The 19,853-nt window shown below is 38.2% G+C and overlaps 1 protein-coding gene across 2 annotated transcripts; it reads left to right on the forward strand.

Annotated features, from left to right (window-relative positions):
• The first annotated feature begins 9,150 nt into the window (after positions 1–9,150).
• Positions 9,151–17,596, forward strand: CCDC42 (coiled-coil domain containing 42). 2 transcript variants are annotated; one of them, XM_034407938.3, is made up of 7 exons: positions 9,151–9,357; positions 11,480–11,585; positions 12,151–12,255; positions 14,605–14,802; positions 15,424–15,645; positions 16,422–16,580; positions 17,313–17,596. In XM_034407938.3, the coding sequence occupies exons 1-7, from the start codon at positions 9,281–9,283 to the stop codon at positions 17,406–17,408; spliced, it is 963 nt and encodes a 320-aa protein (XP_034263829.1). In that variant the 5' UTR covers positions 9,151–9,280; the 3' UTR covers positions 17,409–17,596. The 2 variants fall into 2 exon arrangements, with proteins under 2 accessions (XP_034263829.1, XP_060544614.1); XM_060688631.2 differs by lacking the exon at positions 12,151–12,255.
• Positions 17,597–19,853: the final 2,257 nt, after the last annotated feature.

Here is a 19,853-nt window from a genome sequence, read left to right on the forward strand (position 1 = left end):
TTTTCTGCCACAGCTCCTGCTCTTTGGAACATCTTGCTGCAGGAGGGAGGCCTGTCCCTCTCCCTTTTGGTTTTTGGGAAATGCCTTAAAATTTGGCTATGGCAGTTGGCATGAGGCCCTGAAGGGGAATCTGTTGGCTGGAAGTGGCTAGTGTAGTAACAGAGAAGCCAGCATCACCTCTCTGCTCTAAACCTGTGGGGCTTTTTTAGTTTGTTTTCATCTCCTGTAATTTTAATGCCTTTATAATGCCTTGGTAAGACCACACTTGGAATACTGTATCCATCCAGAAACAATGGGTGGAAACTAATCAAGGAGAGAAGCAACCTAGAACCAAGGAGAAATTTCCTGACAGTTAGAATAATTAATCAGTGCAACAACTTGCCTACAGAAGTTGTGAATGCTCCAACACTGGAAGTTTTTAAGAAGAGATTGGACAACCATTTGTCTGAAATAGTATAGGGTTTCCTGCCTGAGCAATGGGTTGGACTAGAAGACCTTCAAGGTCCCTTCCAACTCTGTTATTCTATTCTATTCTAATTGTTTTTACTTCCATATGTTTTATTATGTTATAAGCCACTCAGTGTTGCCTCATACCATGAGATAAATGCCATATAAATGTGATAGATATAGATAGACAGATAGATGATAGATAAATGGATGGATGGATGGATGGATGGATGGATTGATAGATAGAGGATAGATATGGCCTATTTATTTGTTGAGTCAATCAGCTTGTAGAAGAAGGTTCATCAAGACCTTAGGATTTAGTCTTCAGAAGAGAACATCTGTTTCCGTATAATACTTCAACAGATCAACCTTGAAAGGCAAAATGAACTGGGACCATTGTAAAGTGGAATTGATTCAGGTTAAGCAGCACCCATAGATTCCTCATCTGGCAAAGAGTCTTCAGTCAGGCAGTGCTCCCATGTGCCATATGCTCCCTCCTTAATAGCCTGGAAGAAGTATGAATAGAGAATCACCTTGATCCCTGAAAGGTGCTTTATGCTCACCAGAGATAATGCCATTCTCATACTCTCATCACACAGGAAACTGGCCAGGCAGAGAAACAGGGGTGGGTGCAATGGGGGGAGGGGGAAACAACGTCAGTAAACTCCCTGTCAGAAAAATGTGACTCAGAATTGGCATTTTCCTCTGTTTAAATAAGTGATGCTGTGTCAGAGCTCAGAAGTAATTTATTCATGGATAGCTGATGCAGTTACCATGGAGAATGTAAGAGGGGGGAAAAAAATCCAAGCCTTTAAAAATGCACCCTGACTATATTGAGGAGTGAGGCATTCAGCGAGGAAGCAGAGCTAAAGCTAAAGGAAGAAAAAAGAAAAACACAAATTAAGACTAAATGGCAATGGCTTTATCTCTGTTTGTGGATGCTATTATAAGAGCTGAAAGTTGACTGAAATCCTTTCCGTCATTTACTGCAGGGAAATTCAGGATCACCAAAATGAGATCCAGAACTACAGTTATTCGCAACAAAATCACATCAAAGGATAGCCACAGGCTAGATCAGCATTTAATTCAGACTTCCAGATAGCTGGGTTGAGGATGACAACCTCAACATGTTGTGGCCCAATATTCCCAAGTGTTCAACATTGGCCAGTGTTAATTATACTAGAAGGGGACACAATGACTTAGGGCCATGATGGCGAACCTATGGCCCACGTGCCAGAGGTGGCATGCAGAGCCCTTTCTGCTGGCACGCAGATCTTCATGGTGTTTCTTTCATGAGCTTTTGTTTCCCTGCAAACGACAAAACAGAAGCTCACAATAGAAAGAGATCTTACCTCTTACCACTGGTGCTGCCAGTGTTGGGATGCCCTGCCTTCCATAGCTAGCTGGTCTTCGGGTCTCTGCTGTGCATATGCACGCATTGTGCTTGCACCTTTCAGTTTGGGCACGTGCACGTGCAGTTTGGGCACTCGGTGTCTAAAAGGTTCGCCTCCTGGCTTAGGGGGTTAAAGATGCTGAGCTTGTCATCTGGAAAGTTGACAGCACAGGTTCAAGACTGGAGTGCCATGCGATGGGGTGAACTCCTGTTACTCCAGCTCCTGCCCACCTAGCAGTCTGAAAGCATGCAAATGCAAGTAGATAAATAGGTAACATTCCAATAGGAAAGTAACAGCATTCCATGCATCTCAGCATACAGTCATGCTGATCACTTGATCACAGAAATGTCTTTGGACAATGCTGGCTCCCTTGGTTAAGAAATGGAGATGAGCACTGCCCCCTAGAGTCGGAAATGGTTGGAAAAGTGAAATCTTTACCTTTACTTTAACCATGCAAGAAGAAGGTCCTAGAACCTGCTGAGAAATGCTACCTCTTTCTCAGGAAATGCTGGCATTTTATCAATGAAACCACCATATCTGAACCAAAGGTGCTTTTTTTCAAGAGGCAACTGGACTTTCTAGTTTTTCTTTGAAGACGTTTCACTTCTCATCCAAGAAGTTTCTTCAGCTTGGATGAGAAGTGAAACATCTTCAAAGAAAAACCAGGAAGTCTAATTGCCTCTTGAAAAAAGCACCTTTGGGACAACCATGACCTGGATGACTGAGAATCTCCATAGATGCCAAATCTGAAGAAAACGAGAAGTGCTTTCAGACTGGAAGTTTGAAAGAATGTACCTTTACTTGTACATTCAAAGCAGAGTCCCTGAGCTGCCAAGCAGTTGCCAACTTGATGCCAGTCCTCACAAGCACTTAATCACAGTAAATTTTCCAAATCAAGTTCACCGGCTTAGTCTGCAGTGCAAAGCTAAGGAAAGACAGAGGGTTCTTAGGTCACTGAGTCAGCCTTTTCTATATTTCTTCCCTTTCATTGATCCATCTGAGGATATGATAACCCCACCAGTCTTCCAGCTGACACCTTCCCACATCACCTCCAGCCACTCCATATTTTATTTGACTCTGGCAATAAATAAGTCACCTGATGTCATATGTCAGCATTTTCCATTATTCTGGCTATATTAATGCTGGTGAAATTGGAATTCAACAACTTGCAGCAACATGATTGATATATATTTATTTATCTATTTAAACTTCTATTACCTATTTATGATTATTATGAACAACCAAGATATGCAGATAATATTGTCCCACTGATCTGGCTGCAGTCACCAAAGTTTTAATAGCAATAGCACTTACACTTATATACCATTTCACAGTGCTTTCACAGCCTCTCTAAGTGGTTTATACTGGTTTTCAGCATATTGCCCTCAACAATCTGGGTCCTCATTTTACTGACCTCAGAAGGATGGAAGGCTGACTCAACCTTGAACTGGTCAGGATTGAACTGCTGGCAGTCAGCACAATTTGCCTGCAATACTGCATTCTAACCACTGTGCCCCACAGCATTTTTAAACTTTTAATTTTCATCTAGTGTGCCATCTCTGAAAAAATTGAGATGATTTAATCTGATTCTATAACTATGAGCAATGGGATGCATTCTATTGCTTTTCTACCCCAAAGTTCTTTATAAATGCGCAACTTTGTGTATTTCTCTTTAGGTGAATATAGTATTTACCATTCCTACAAATCTCAAAACTGTTTGTAGACCACCATTAAGATACGAAATACAAACAATAGAGTAAAACAGAACAAACCCTATGCTCAGTTTAACAAAGCTGGTTCCTGAAAATCTTAATATTTGCTCCCCTCTGGGTCACATGACCAGGAGGGAATGGGGAAGAGAGGCTTTAGGAGCTGGTAGCATTCTGAATTGCTGCTCAACTCTTGGTCCATAGGGATGCCATGGGGAATTTTTCCCTTCGCAGACTCTGGCCAAATCTTATCCCTTTCAAACTTGAGATTCCCTTTTCTGGATTCCCCTCCAGACAGCTACTAAAAATTTGCTCCCATTATGCTTAGTTTTTGGAAGGGTTATTATGCTGATAGAAGGGCAGCAACTTTATTTGTTTGTTTGTTTGTTTGTCAAACATGTACAAAATAGCAGGTATAAGTATGAACATGGACATGAATGAAGGAAATGAATACAAATAAATGGGGACAGTAGGACAGGGACGGTAGGCATGCTGATGCGCTTATGCACACCCCCTTTAGGGACCTCTTAGGAATGGAGTGAGGTCCACGGTAGACAGTTTGAGGTTGAAGCTGTGTGGGTTTGAGGATGTAACAACAGAGTCGGTTAGAGCATTCCAGAGTTGACCACTCTGTTGCTGAAGTCATACTTTACTTTCCTATATGCCATTGAATTTGAAGCAATAAAAATGAAGGGGAACAAAACCAAAACTATTCATTTCACATTCAGACACAGAAAGGGGAGATTTTTTTTAGATGCCTAAAAGATTGTGCCATACATATTTCAGGAAGCATTCTAGAATGAAAACGCCATTACCAGGATCGTCTACAATTCTCTGCATACTCAGGGACGCCAACCCTCACAATCATAGCTGATCATGCTGAAAGCACCTTGTCAGGTTTTTTGGAAACCACAGCACTGTAGTTAAAGGTCTTCTGTGTCAATATTAAAATCCTGAACCTGGCTATGTAGCTGATGGTCATATGCTCTTTCAACAGCGTGACACATGTATGGGCAATGGGAACCTTGCTCAGCTATCTGGCTACCACATTCTGCACCATCTGCAAATCTACGTTATTGTCCTCCAGCCATTCTCAGTCCAAATATATCTCAGCCCCAAATATATCTTCATTAAAGCAGAATGGAGGTCCACTCTGCTTCATCATGAGCAATCTTGCATGTATCTGAGTGGTTGATTTGCCCTGCTTCTTCCAATTTTGTGACATCCCAAGTTCCAATTATTGCAGAGTTATTTAATCAAGAAGACTGACCATATAAATCTGACAAATAAATAAATATTTTCAACAAAGACAGATACTGTATTATTATTTTTTTTGCAAAATGCATTGGGATTGAGTTTTTTAATATATACAAAAAGCATGTGAACCATCCTTTCATCTTTTCATGATAAAGTGGCAAGACATTCAGAAATAAAAGTTCAACTGACAAAGAACCAAATAATTTCAGCAATTAACTCCTAGGCAACAATTAGGTACATGAAACCTGAATCCAAAACTGCAGGTGAACTTCACACCTTCACTTTTCAAACTGAAGGTCACCCAATACAAGGAGAACAGAAGAGGGCAACCACTGGAATGTGTTTTCTGAGGCATTAATGATGATTCTGAAGGTGCTAACAGAAACAAAGTCCCTGATGGAGAAAAAGAAAACAAAAACCAGCTTCATTGGATGAACAGGGCCGATCTATTCATTTGATCACTCTAACCAGCATGTTTCTTCAGCACTTTTCTCCCCTGCAGTTTCAGATTCCATTATCTGCTCAGAGGGAGGTCCAATAAGTTCCTCTTCATTTTTAATATTTTAGTCCCTTTTATTTATTCTTGTCTTTTCCCTTAACTTGTCGACATTGTTCAGAATATCATAACAACAATCAATGAAAAATATTCACAGATTTGTTAGATTTATATCCTGCTGTTTAATCAAGAGCTTAAGACAGAAGGTGTCATTTTTCCTATTATTTTTTCACAGCAATCTGGTGAGGTAGGTGGTCCTAAAGGAGAGCAAATGGCCCAAACTCAATTCCATGGCTGGGGATGGACTTGAACTTCAGTCTTCTAAGCAACAGTCCAATACCTCTGTTGGATCTATTAAACCTCTTGCTCCTGGAAAAAAGACAGGATATAAATCTAACAAATGAAATAACTAAGATGTATTGTAAATATGTGAAATAGATTATTTAGGTCTAAGAGGACAAAACAGATCATTCAAAGGGAGGTTTTGTCATTATAATTCTAAAGAAGTGTTTGTCTATTTCATTTCTGCAAAAAATCCAGTTAGAATTGTGGTTTCTATCTCCTCCTCTCCATCTATCCCCAGAAGCCGAGTTTCTTACAATATTGGAAATGGAGAGAAGAGTACTGAACAGGCAACATTGTCCTCATTTGCAGCACAGCAGGTGAAATTGTGAGCAAATGGCTGACAAGAACAAATGGCAAGTTTTGGGAGAAAGATTTAAGAACCCTGTTCTTCATATGATAGATCCAGCATGGTTACATCTATATCGTATTTAAAAAAAAAAAAAGAACAGAAAGGCTAACCACACATCTAGCTTGACCATAATAGATTAACTTCCCTCTCAGGGGAAACAAATGTGAATAGAAAACATGGCTTTCTATTCTCCATATAGTTACAAAGCAAATATTGCTGAGCCCTCAGCAGGGAAATATAAAACCTTACTTTCCTACCTATAGTCTAGCTATAATTAAACTAGGACCTACAGAACAATCCCACAAGAGAAAACACATGGCTGGGAAATGCTTCATAATATTTTATGGACACATCTGGACCCATAGACAAGATGAAGAGAGTCTGTCAAGTGCACCCCTAGCATTCAGCAGTGATAAATGCAACTCCTCCAAAGGCTCTCTGTCTTCTTTCTGAAAGGGAGCATAAAAATATGCTTTCTCTTCATTCTGTCTAAAATTTGTTTCCATTAATGTACACAAAAACATATGCTTTATGTTAGAATAAGGACGCTTCCAAATGAGACATTTATTACCTAAAATTTTTCTGAGGGTAACATTTGTAGTCAAACTGATCAATTCACTATTAAATATAAATTGGGAGAGATTATTTTTTATGTTCAGAAAAAAAAAGTGGCCTCTGCCCTGTTTTATCCTTTTCCATTCCATTCTCTTACTGATACCTTTCAGAAATTGGTAACAGCCCCCATTATCTTTGGTTTTAAAAATTAAAAATTTTTAAAATTAAATTTAGCACGAACTAAACTTACAGAAAATTAAAAGGACAAAAAGGTGCAAAGAAAAAGAAAAAAGAGAAAAGTAAGAATACAGAAAGAGAAAAGAAAATTATTTATGACCATCACAGGTATACATGAATTTAGTGACTCTTCACCTCCTCTAAGGTTAGCAACATTTATCTCTTCATCCCATGTCCCATCTTTTATCTACAAACAAATCTATAAAACTTTTTTTTCAATTCTGATGCCAGTAAAAAGTCCATAAAAGGTTGCCAGAAGTAACAATGTATCTTCTTTTAACCTTCAACAAATAAACCAACTTTATATTCATTCCTTTTAATTCTAACAGTTTAAATCTTTAGTTCATTCAATATTGTTGTCAGACTTGTTTTTTCTTCATTTCTTCTTTGTCACATTACACAAATGTGACAAATTTTATAAAACAAGCTTATAAACCCAATAGGAATATATATATATTTGTCATTTGTATGCCCCCTTTGAATTTTAAAACTTCAGCCAGCTTCGTTCATAGATCCAGAGAAACATCCTTTTCTAAGATATTCATTTGTAAATCCACTTTCAATACCATCTCTATCTTGTCAGATATACTTTTTTTCTACATCTGGCTTAACAACATTTCTTCATAACATCTTTTGGACTTAATCTATTCATAGAAGCAGATCTCATAACTGACATTGTTGATATTGTGGCTGCTGTTTTCTTATTCTATAACTCAAAAATCTTAGTATCTTTATTGTCATGACATTTTATGTCATTTTACATGTCTGTATATCTTTCCTCTACCTAAAATCATTAATCCTCTTTAGTGTTCAGTTTTTGAAATCATGAAACTGCTTCTTTATATTATGTCTTATTAAACCCTAAACAGGATCTACAGTATTTCCCACAAGAAGCTGTTTGCTCTTTAAAATTAATTCCAAAATCTTTTTGTAAAAGTTTCAATATTCTAATTATATCAGGACCCCTTAGCCTTATAACTTTCTAAGACCAAAATGTTATTTAGTCTTTTTTATTTTGCTGTTTATTTCAGATTCTTTACATTTTTAAGCTCACAGTTAATATTTTTCTTTTATTCAGGATTGAAGGCAAATTTTCCCAGTGTTTTCAAACTTGTCCATCTGAAGTTCTTCAAGTTCTTCAATAGCTTAGAATACAATTATGTATTGTAGAGGTCTGTAAAGGGCGTGCATAAGAGCACCAGCGTGCCTACCGTCCCTGTCCTAATGTTTCCTTTAATTGTATTCATTTTATATATTCAATTCATGCTTATACTTATATATATTCTCTAATACATATTCAACAAATAAATAAATTTCTGTAAGTGATTAGAAACTCAGGTTTGCAAACATAGTGTCCTTTAAAATAGGGATCCCCAACCCAAGGGCCATGGCCCACTAACACTCTGCGAGCCATTTGGAACCGGGCTATGCAAGTGGAGGATGACTGTGTGTGCAGCTCCATTTGCACAAGCAGTGGGTGCCTGCCACTTGCACAAATGGAGTTACGCATGCTCATGTGCGTGCAAATGGAGATTCAATTTTTAATTAAGAAAAAATCCATTAAAATCTACAAGGACAGATATTACCTATAGAAACCACAGAGTAATTTATCAGGCATTTGAACCTTATCTCAAAGGGCAAAACATTTTCATTAATTAAAAAAGCAAAAACAAAAAAACAACTAGCTTGCTTTAATTCCCTTTTTCTCTGCCCAGCCAAATCTCCTTTTTGTATCACCTTGCTTGATAAATAGATTTTGAAAACTTATTTATGAGTTTTCTAATTATTAGGTTGGTCTGAATGCAGCTACTACCCGCTCAGAGATTTTGCATATATTTTTCATATGACGCACTGTGGCAAGAAAGATAGTACATATAGTACATAATAGTACATAATATAATAGTACATATAGTGTAACACTGGTGAGCAAAATTAGTTTGTTGCTAGATCTGTTTACCTCAATTATATTTTCTTTGAAAAATACTGCTGATTTTAAAATGAAGGGGTAAAGCAGATTTCTGTAACTTTTCTTCTGATTGTGGATTCTAGAATGATTTTGCATATATACACATGTGCACATATAAACACAAACAATTATGATTCGTTGGTGTGTGACATTAACTTAGCACAAATGGCAGCTGCCTTCCCCTATGTTTGCAGCAAAACACTAAATGACAACATTTTATACTATCTCTGGTTGTCTCAGTTACAACCAAATGGGAAGAACGGGGCTGTTGAATTTGGGAGGTCTTGTTAAGTTCTACCACCTACAGAGCAAATCATGACTTCCCAAAGGACTTTCATCGTTCCCAATGCAGTAAATCCCTACTGTTGCTAAGCAACCATTTGCATCTTCCGTATCTTCCTCTGAAAGTTCCAGGGCTCCAACTGCATCAGCTTCTGGCAGCTTTTCAAATCTGTTTGCTTGACTCCCAAGCTCAGATAAAGAGGTGAAAGTGGTCAGGACGTGCCTGGCACGTGGACGGCCATCATGACCACCATGGATGAAGAGGATCTAAGCGAGTATTTCCGCATGCAATATGGACAGAAATTGTTGAAACTGTTGATGTAAGTTAACTGTTCTTCCTTCCATTGTTTCTGTTCAACTCTCTGAACTGTTGTCTGTTCCACCAAAACGTTTCTCTGCTTTCCCCTTTCTGAGCCCTGTTCTTACTCTCTCATTTATGGAATCTTTTCCCTTCTGAATCCTTCCTCGCAAAACCAAACGAACATACATTTAATAGAAGACATCTATTAGATCAGATCAAGGTTTCATCTAGCTTAAAATTCAGTATCATACAATAGGATATCAGGTTGCTTTTGTGAAACCAGAGGGAGGGATAATTCATTTATTCCTCAATGCTGTAGCCTTAATTTGATTCCCTCTACCATGTTACTATTAATATGTTTTTTTAAAAAAATTGTGTGAGATGCTTTTTATAAAAGACTTTGTAGAACAATTTTTAAAGAATTTAATATGTAATAATCAATTGGATCATCTATAAGCAAAACTAACTGTCATAGGAAGGTTACAGATATGGCATCCTTGTGACTGGAGATACAACACAGGTAGTCCTTGACTTACAACAACAATTGAGTCCAAAATTTCTGTTGCTAAGTGAGGCAGTTGTTAAGTAAGCTTTGCCCCATTTTATGATCTTTCTTACCATAGTTGTTAAGTAAATCATTGCAGTAGTTAAGTTAGTCACACAGTTATTAAGTGAATCTGACTTCCCCATCGACTTTGCCTGTCAAAAAGTCACAAAAGGGGGTCATGTGACCTGGGACTCTGCAAACGTCATAAATATGAGACAGTTGCCAAATCTCTAAACTTTGTTCATGTGACCATGGAGATGCTGCAACCATCGTAAGTGTGAAAAACGGTCATAAGTCACTTTCCAGTGTTGTTATAACTTTGAACAGTCACTAAATGAATTGTTTTAAGTCAAGGACTACCTGTATATGCTCTAACCAGTATCCAAACCAGTGGTGGGTTCCTCCCGGTTTGGTCCGGTTCTTGTGAACTGGTAGTAAAAGCTGCGGGAGGCTCTGCCCACCTGCCCAGACATCATCATGGACGATCTGTGTATGTGCAGAAGTGCGCACGTGTGCTCCCGTTGCAAACTGGTAGTAAAAGTAAGTAGAGCCCACCCCTGATCCAAACAATATATGTGTGGGTGTTTGATTACTTCTCTGGTGTAATAATATTTAATTCTGTCATTTTGCTTCTGTTTTTTTTTTTTTTTTAATCTCTTAGTGAAGAGGATTTTGGAATCTTCTCAAAGTTTCCTTTGATTGGAATATGTAAGCCCTAATGAGTAACTGTGAAAGTAAATAAATAAATATAATACATACAGTACATATGTACATAGATTCATACATTCTTAAAAAAACACATCAAGATTTCCCTGGATAAAACACCGGCTGAACCTTCCATAAGCAACTTTTCCAACAGGGTGCTAAAGATTCAAGTTTTAATTTGTTACTGATAAAATGGGTAGATCTTTAGTTTTAACTTCTAGGCAAGATTTTACATTTTTAGGGGAAGACTTTTTTTTTTAACTTCCTAAACCTTGCTAGGCAGTCAGGATCATGCTGTGGTGGACTTTTTCACACCCTTTCAAGTCTACTTCTGGAGTTTGTCTAGTTAGGGGCAAAAGAAATCTTATTTGTAAAGAACCACCTTTTCAAAAATATTCTCTCTTTGAAACTAAAATCCAACTGTTTTTCACCCACAGATGAATTGGATCGTGCTGTTGACTATTCAGCAACAGTTATATCACTAAGCGCTATACCTTAGATACTAGTACTAATCTCCATCAAAGTGTAATTTAAAGGCCATATTTGTTGCTATGGACTCAGCTACCTATTGACTTGCCTTTCCTCCTAGGTTCCTTTGCCTTCTACATCCTTTGTTGCTTTTATCTTTTTTTAGTCCATGATTATCTTTAATTCTTCAGTTCCTTCTCCCAAAGTCCATTGATTAACTGGGCATGTTATTTCCACTTAGATCACATTGCCTGGAGCTGTAGACACTTTTCTGAATGAAAGTTAATTTAGGGACAAATACAATCAGTTATTCTGTTAGAACTCTGCCCTTGCCATGTAAAGATGTTTGAACAACTTGCACAGGTACTATGGCATGATATGCCTTTGCTATTCATTGGAAATATTTGTTCTCTTTGATTAGGAAATTCCCAGTGTCAGAGGAGCAGTCTCCATCTCCTTCCATTCGACTCCTGGAGAAGAAGAAAGAGGCCAAATTGGTGCATCAGGCCATGGAAGCTCAAAAGGAGGTCTCTCACTGTCTCTCTCTCTCCCTCTCTCCCTCCCTCCTTCTATCTCTCCTCCTTCCTTCCTTCCCTCCCTCTCTCTCTTAATTTATTTAAATTAGAAAGATAAAAACAAAGAAAGAAAGAAAAGAAAGAAAGAGATAGAGAGAAAAAGAAAGAAAAGAAAGAAAGAAAGAAAGAGAGGAAGGAGGGAGGGAGGGAGGAAGGAGGAAGGAAGAAGGAAGAAGGAAGGAAGGAAGGAAGGAAGGAAGGAAGGAAGGAAGGAAGGAAGGAAGGAAGGAAGGGAGAACAACACATCTATCATATTTCTTTACCCTTTGAAAACACAGAATGAATACTTCCATGCCAAACCTCCCCTCTTTAGCAGGGAGTTGGACTAGAAAGGACCTCCAAGGTCTTTTCCAACTCTGTTATTCTGTTATATTATTTTCATTCATCCGTTGCCACCATAATAAAGTTTGATCCCATCTAGGATCCAGTTTGTATCCTGGTGGAAGTTAACTGTGTTCATGCTACCCACAGAAGAAAAGGACTGTCATAATTAAATGACTTATTGTATACCCTTTAGGCATTTAAAACAAGAATGGAATCCCTAAACAACAGGTGGGAAGAGCTTGGTACAAAAGAAGTCCAGCTGAAAGCATATATTAAGAAATTTGAGCAATTCATACAGGTACAGATTCCTTATAGATTTCCAACACCTTATTTTAAGAGTAATGGCTCCATCCTAACAGGGAGTCCTCGACTTATGACCATTTGTTTAACAACAGTCCAGAGTTATAATGACACTGAAGTGACTTATGACCTACAGTTATAAGTGACACACCACCCCTGCAGTCATTTGATTGCAATTTGAGTGCTTGGCAACCAGCTTGCATTTACGATGGTTGCAGCATCCTGTGGTCATGTGATTGAGATTTGTGAATTTCTCAGACAATTTCCTACAAAGCAAAGTCAATAAGAGCAGCCAGATTTGATTAAGAACCATGTAATTTATTTAATGATGTGTGGTTTGCTTAGTGACTGCAGTATTTGCTTAACAACTATGGTAAAGGTGGTTGTAAAATCGGATCTGGTCATCTGATAATTTGCTTAACCAACTGCATTGCCTCGTGGTCGAAATTCTGGTCCAATTGTGGCTGCCAGTCAAGAGCTACTTGTTTGTTCTAGTTAGGAATTAGTAATTCTCTTTGTGGTTCTCTTTAAACCATGCATATTATATACTAATTGTTTCTTTTCCCATCAGGTATAGTAATAAAGGTTGCAAAGTAGGGTCAAACTGGAAAAGAAACAAAATAGGCAAGATTTATATGTAATAAAATCCATAGCTGTTCAAAATTATTTCCTCTTTCAACAATGGCATAAATATGTTTCCACAATAGGAAAAGAAATGGCATCGAATAGTTTATTTATTCGTCCATTTATTTAACACCTTTATGAGGCCATCATCCCATTCTGGGCAGCTAGAAACAACATACACAAATAAAATTACAATGCATATCAAAACCAGAAAAAAAATATCCAAACCAGCATATAGAACTTTATAAGAGTTTATCATCCAACCTTGCCCAAAGGGTATTACATTTTTTTTTAAATATGGCCAGGTGAGGGACCGTATTGATCCCTGGTGAGATGCTGTTCCAGAAAGTTTTCAGTCTGTTGCCAATGGACCAGGCAGAATGGTGCTTTTTGCAGGTCCTCATTGGTTCTCTGATCATGGCCCAACTTAGCAAAAAGAGTCATTGAACAATGCCACATCCAGGGCCGGATTTAGATGAAAAGAGGCCCTAGGCTATTCCACTTATGAGGCCCTTTCACCTATAGTGAAAGTGTAATTTTAATTTTGCTAACAATTTGAATGTAGGCCCCTCTTGATCTTGAGGCCCTAGGCTGAAGCCTAGTTAGCCTATAGGAAAATCCGGCCCTGGCCACATCTCTTTCTTATGACAAAGGCAAGTTTTCTGGACCTGGGTTATAGCCTAGGCAGCTCAGATCTTCATTCTTTAGTCATAAATAAAAAACAATAACAATGAGCAAGATAAGTAGAACCACAATAATATTATATGAGGAAAATAAAAAATAAAGAGAAACTCCAGAAGAGTACTCTGAAATCTTTGGGGTTTTAGTAATTTTAGAAAAATCAACAAAGAAGGGGCCACCTTAATTTAGAAAGGACCTGGTTTAAGTCTCATACTGGGCCACACTAGGGCCAGCCAAAGATTTGACTGACTAATAGACTTATAATTTATATAGCTACCCATCTCACTCTGGGTGGCATATGCAATTTAAAACTAGATGATCAGAATAATTTATGCATTAAAAACAATTTTAAAATGATAAGAACAAAAAGACAGGAAGAATGCACACTAAATTTATACTAGCCATTTAATGGGCTCTAGGCTTCCATGGGATCCTCAAGCTAATGGACTGGTGTGGTGCCATATCTCAGTCAGAAAAATATATTGCTTTGTATACAAAAGACTGCAAGTTCAATTTCATCTCCAATAGCAATAGCAGTAGCACTTAGGCTTATATACCGCTTCATAGTGCTTTTACAGCCCTCTCTAAGTGGTTTACAGAGTCAGCATATTTGCCCCCAGCAATCTGGGTCCTCATTTTACCCACCTCGGAAGGATGGAAGGCTGAGTCAACCTTGAGCCACTGAGAATCGAACTGCTGGCAGTTGGCAGAATTAGCCTGCAGTACTTCATTCTAACCATTGCACCACCACATCTCTCCAATAAAAGAATAAAATAAAATTTTAAAAAGATATATATATATATATATACATACAGTATATTGAGGTCCTAGAGGTTCATTATTAGGCCATCATCCTGACCTGATTTAAGGCAATTTCTTCCAAAATACTGTCATTCTCATATATTCCATGAAGACCATAACATTTCAATTACCTTTTCCCTACCCCCCACCTTTTTTTTTTTTTTTTTTTTGCTTCTTGCCTTTGTTATTTGTCTTTGGATCATCGGGGTGTGGGAGATGTATTCAATATGGGGATTATTAGGAGAATGACCAGAAACGGATCAGAGCTCTGAAGAAAGCCAACAAGGAACGAGAACTGAAGAAACAGCGAGTGAAGGAGCTCGCCAAGGTCAAGTTAGAGATCGCAGCTCTGAAACAGCAGCACCAAAAGCTCTACAACAAGCTACAGCAATACTCAATCTTCAACAAGTATTTGGAGAAGGTGGTGCAAGTCTCTGAGGTATGGTATGTATGAGAAAAGAATTGCTAAGGAAAGTCTTAGGGGAAGTTTCTCTGACCTAAGATTCTCCCAGTATACTTAAACCCACCCACCCATAATTACCCCATATGGCAAAGATTCAATCTTCAACAGATGTAAAAAGGATTAGATTGGGAATAATTGTCTTAACTCAGTGACAGATTTGTCCTTTCTTCTGTAATGTTTTGGTCAACCAAGTATAGGTCAGTACAGAACTTTTAGTAGCATTTGACTCTCCCCACAGAAATTCATAGTTCACTTAACACATAGTCCATTTAGCACTCATGTAATATATCATTAGCCAATGATATACTGTATTATTGAACAGCAAAGTCTGAATTACAGAATACATCATGGAAAAGTATTCCACCTCAGGATATATATAAAGTTACGCAACCAGGGTGAAGGAGTGATAGACAAGTTCATCTCTGGGTGTGTATTTTCTCTGAACTTAATCAACCTTACACTCTGGAAAAGATTCCGTAGTTGTCATCATGGTGTCTAAGTTATTATTATTTAGTTGTTATCGACCCTTGATTGTCCCAGTCTAAAAAGGATTGCCACCTCAGGATAGTTGTAACCTAAGGCATCAAACCTCTGCAGTTTGAAGAAATCCGGGAAGTCATTGGACGCTATAAAACTCTAGTTGGGATGCACCGGGATCTCCTGCAGTCAGCCCAGGAGGGGCTGGAGTTGATTGAACAAGCCAAGGTGCGCCTGGCCCGCTACAAAGAGGAAAAAGATGATGAGATTCTGCAACACAACAATGAGCTGGCCCGCCTGCAGCTGCGCTTTGACCATGCCCGAAGTGACGTCATTGCCTGGGTAAGCAGATTGGAGGGGGGTGCAGGGTGAGGAGACAGGTAGTCCTCGACTTACAACAGTTTGTTTAGGGATCATTCAACATCACTGAATAAAGGGACTCATGACCGTTTTTCACACTTACAGCTGTTGCAGCATTCCAATGGTCACATGATCAAAATTCAGATGCTGGGCCACTGGTTCATATTTATGATCTTTGGAGTGTCTTGGGATCATGTGATCGCCTTTTACAACCTTCCGACCTGCCAAGTCAATGGGGGAGCCAGATTCACTTCACAACTGTGCTACTAGCTTAAACAACTGCAGAAATTCCCTTAACAACTATGGCAAGGAAGGTCATAAAATTCGGGCAAAATGTACTTAAGAAATGTTTCACTTAGAGGCATAAATTTTGGGCTCAATTGTCGTTGCACGTTGAAGACTACCTGTACCTTTTTCTTTCTCAGGGAAACCTGTGAGCAAACCATAGTTTTGGAAGTCAAGAACAATCTGTTGCACTCAACACTGGTTTATTAGGAGGAATAGAAGGCAGAATTCCAAGCTCAGAGAGCGGGTCAACCACAATTCACTTAGGGTTCCACCAGAGCCACCAAGGGCCATCCGTGATGATGCTTTCCTTTGAACAATAGGCTTAGAGAGTCTCTCTAGACTGGTTGTTTTGCTTGCTATGCCATGTCCCTCATGGTTGTTTGAGGGCCATTTTATAATGTAAGCAGGAATTAGTGGAGTTCATCAAAATCCTGTCAACATGTTCTTTTCTGCCACTGTCTCTTCCATAGGAGTCCCGCTGGGCTCATATCCAGAATACTGCTGCAAAGAAAACCCTGATGCTGGGCACCATCAAAATGGCTACACTGAATCTTTACCAAAGTGTAAACAAGCAGATGAAGGAAACTTTAATGGTGCCTCTGGAGGACACTCACAGGCAGCTGGATATGGTATGCATGAATGACTTTTATTTCTTCTTCTACCACACTATTCAAATGAGGGGCAGGAAGCATGTTTTGCCTGTGGTTCAGAAAAACTCTATTTGGGCCTGGAATCCCTTTGGACTTAGGAGTAGACTTAGCACATATCCTGGTCTGTACAGTACTTTGTCAGTTTTTATTCTGGTTTGGTTATCCCAACTACCTCCCAAATACCAGAAAGTACTCAGAAAGTAGAACTGTACATAAGGTGGCAGAAAGGCGTTCTGGTAAAGCATCAGATCCTGATAACATCTCTGTAAAAGCTTCAGGGTCTGACTAGTGCAGCACCAAAACTTAATTGATTCAAGCAGAGAGCAACCAGTCAAAGAGAAATGGCCACTGAAGTCCTGTGGTCTGTTGGAAAGCATTGGTAATGAAAAAGTAACTTTATGACCAATTCTTGCATTTACGAACTTCACAGGCCTGTAAAACGAAAAGTGAAGTATGATGATTGTACACAGTCACCATCACAGTTTCACTTAGTGACTGTCTTTGCTTAATAACCAAATTGCCAAACCCAATTGTGATCATTAAATGATAACTATTTGCATTTGGAGAGAGATGCTTCCTGCTTCTCTACCCCCAAGTGATAGCCACCATTCCAACAGTCTTAAGTTCTAAAGCAGCAGTAAATTCTATCTTGTGCTCTTAGGGAGTCACCCCTTATTGTACAAATCTGACCTTCCTCTTCCTTGCTCTCAGATCCAGCAGTTTATCCAAGATCTGTCAGACATCTGGGCAGAAGTGAAGAAGAAAGATCAAAATCGATCACAAACAGGGCTTCCCAAGGACATGTAGAGAAAAGCTGTCCAAAGCTTTACACAGCTTATTTCCCTGCTCATTCTATATTTGCTAAATTTTGGGCGGGGTTATGTTTTATTTATTATATAATTTATAATTATCAAATCTACTTTACTTTCTTTCATACAAAACAAAGTTACATGATATCAAGAGTATATTTTGCAAATAAAACTTTCTCAACTGTGTTTCACTGCTCCATATTTCTTTTAACTTCCTAACACAAAACTAGCACAAGCACTCTGAAGAACAGTCCTTTGAAAGAAGGATAGATAATGATCAGAATGGGCAAGGGAAAGATCATAATTATAATTATGGATCATAATTAACAGATTTTCAGGACTTCAAACATTTTGCAGTTTGTCAACTTTTTGATAAACAGAGTAAAACAAATCTATTGTCTTATATTGTCTACACTGTAGGATAAATAAAATAATGAATAGAAATCTCCTCCAAACAAAATTAGTAATGAATGAACTTCCAGTTGAAGCCAAATAGTAAGAATCTTTCAATTCTAAAAAAAAAGGGGGGGAGGAATCAGTGGAGGTTGCAGTTGGGGATGGAAAGGCCATTTACTGCAAATAACAAACTAAGAGAGTGACCTGGATAATTTTCCTATAATGGATTTACAAAGGTAGATTGTTAAAACTTTGAAGAATTTTGTGGGAAGGGAGGAAAAAAAATGAAAAATCAAGTTCTATTATTTGAAGATACTAAAGATCAAGACTGTTAAAAATAAAAGGAAAGAATATGAAGTTAGTTTATTTGATCAAGGTTAAAATAGATGTGTTGTTGTCTGTGTGTGATCCTTTATGGACTTTTGCTGATCAGGACTGAAACAACAAGGTTTCATTATGGTGTATTATGGGAAAGAGCTTGGAAGACAGGGCAAAGAGATGCTGCCTAGGGAATGGTCAAATAAGATCACAAACAGGGTGAAAGGGGCATAATACACATCTAGCTAATGGATGGAGCAAGACAAGGACCCTCCCAGCTTCTGTAAAAGAAACAGTGAGGAATAGAATAGAATAGAATAGAATAGAATAGAATAGAATAGAATAGAATAGAATAGAATAGAATAGAATAGAATAGAATAGAATAGAATAGAATAGAATAGAATAAAATAAAATAACAGAGTTGGAAGGGACCTTGGAGGTCTTCTAGTCCAACCCCCTGCCCAGGCAGGAAACCCTACACCACTTCAGACAAATGGTTATCCAACGTCTTCTTAAAAATTACAAGTGTTGGAGCATTCACAACTTCTGCAGGCAAGTTGTTCCACTTATTAATTGTTCTAACTGTCAGGAAATTTCTCCTTAGTTCTAAATTGCTTCTCTCCTTGATTAGTTTCCACCCATTGCTTCTTGTTCTACCCTCAGGTATTTTGAAGAATAGTTTGACTCCCTCTTCTTTGTGGCAACCCCTGAGATATTGAAACACTGCTATCATGTCTCCCCTAGTCCTTCTCTTCATTGAACTAGACATACCCAGTTCCTGCAACTGTTCTTCATAAATTTTAGCCTCCAGTCCCCTAATCATCTTTGTTGCTCTTCTCTGCATTCTTTCTAGAGTCTCAACATCTTTTTTAAATCGTGGTGACCAAAACTGAATGCAATATTCCAAGTGTGACATTACCAAGGCATTATAAAGTGGTATTAACACTTCACGTGATCTTGATTCTATCCCTCTGTTTATGCAGCCCAAAACTGTGTTGGCTTTTTTGGCAGCTGCTTCACACTGCTGGCTCATATCTAAATGGTTGTCCACTAGGACTCCAAGATCCCTCTCACAGTTACTACTATTGAGCAAGGTACCACATATACGGTACCTGTGCATTTTGTTTTTCTTGCCTAAATGTAGAACCTTGCTTTTTTCACTACTGAATTTCATTTTGTTAGATAGCGCCCAATGTTCAAGTCTGTCAAGATCCTTCTGTATCTTAAGCCTATCTTCTGGAGTGTTGACTATTCCTGCCAGCTTGGTGTCATCTGCAAATTTGATGAGTTCCCCATCTATCCCCTCGTATGTAGTTCCGGACTTGCAAGATTCTGTTAATGTAATCTTACAATAAAATAGAGTTAACTCGTATTTCCTGTATAATCTATCTGGGAAGGCTGGCAGGTTTTAAGGAATTGTTTATGGATAAAAGGTGGGATATGGGAAGAAGACATCATCTATTGTATTAGAAGATAAGTTATTAATAGATAAGATAAGTTAAATAAGTTATCTTAAGTTATTAAGATTGTTTATACATGATGAAGGGGGAGTCATTTCTTAATATGTTTCTTTTCTTTTTCTTTACTGTATTATTAGGTTTATTATCTATTTTCTTCTTCTTTTCTGCCCTTTCAATTTTGTCTTTTTATTCTTTTCTTTTAGTTTGTATTAGTTTTTTAAAATAAAATTACTACAGGTAGTCCTTGACTTACAACAGTTCATTCAGTG

This window comes from Pantherophis guttatus, chromosome 2 (assembly GCF_059756535.1).
Source record: "Pantherophis guttatus breed Tessera chromosome 2, ASM5975653v1, whole genome shotgun sequence".
Lineage (NCBI taxonomy): Eukaryota > Metazoa > Chordata > Lepidosauria > Squamata > Colubridae > Pantherophis > Pantherophis guttatus.

What these genes read in the sequence shown, in the direction of transcription:
- CCDC42 (XM_034407938.3), top strand. Translation starts at nt 9,281, where the DNA reads ATGACCACCATGGATGAAGAGGATCTAAGCGAGTATTTCCGCATGCAA. An exon ending in CCATGGAAGCTCAAAAGGAG is followed by an intron (nt 11,586 to 12,150) that starts GTCTCTCACTGT and finishes TATACCCTTTAG; the next exon opens with GCATTTAAAACAAGAATGGA. An exon ending in AGGTGGTGCAAGTCTCTGAG is followed by an intron (nt 14,803 to 15,423) that starts GTATGGTATGTA and finishes AAACCTCTGCAG; the next exon opens with TTTGAAGAAATCCGGGAAGT.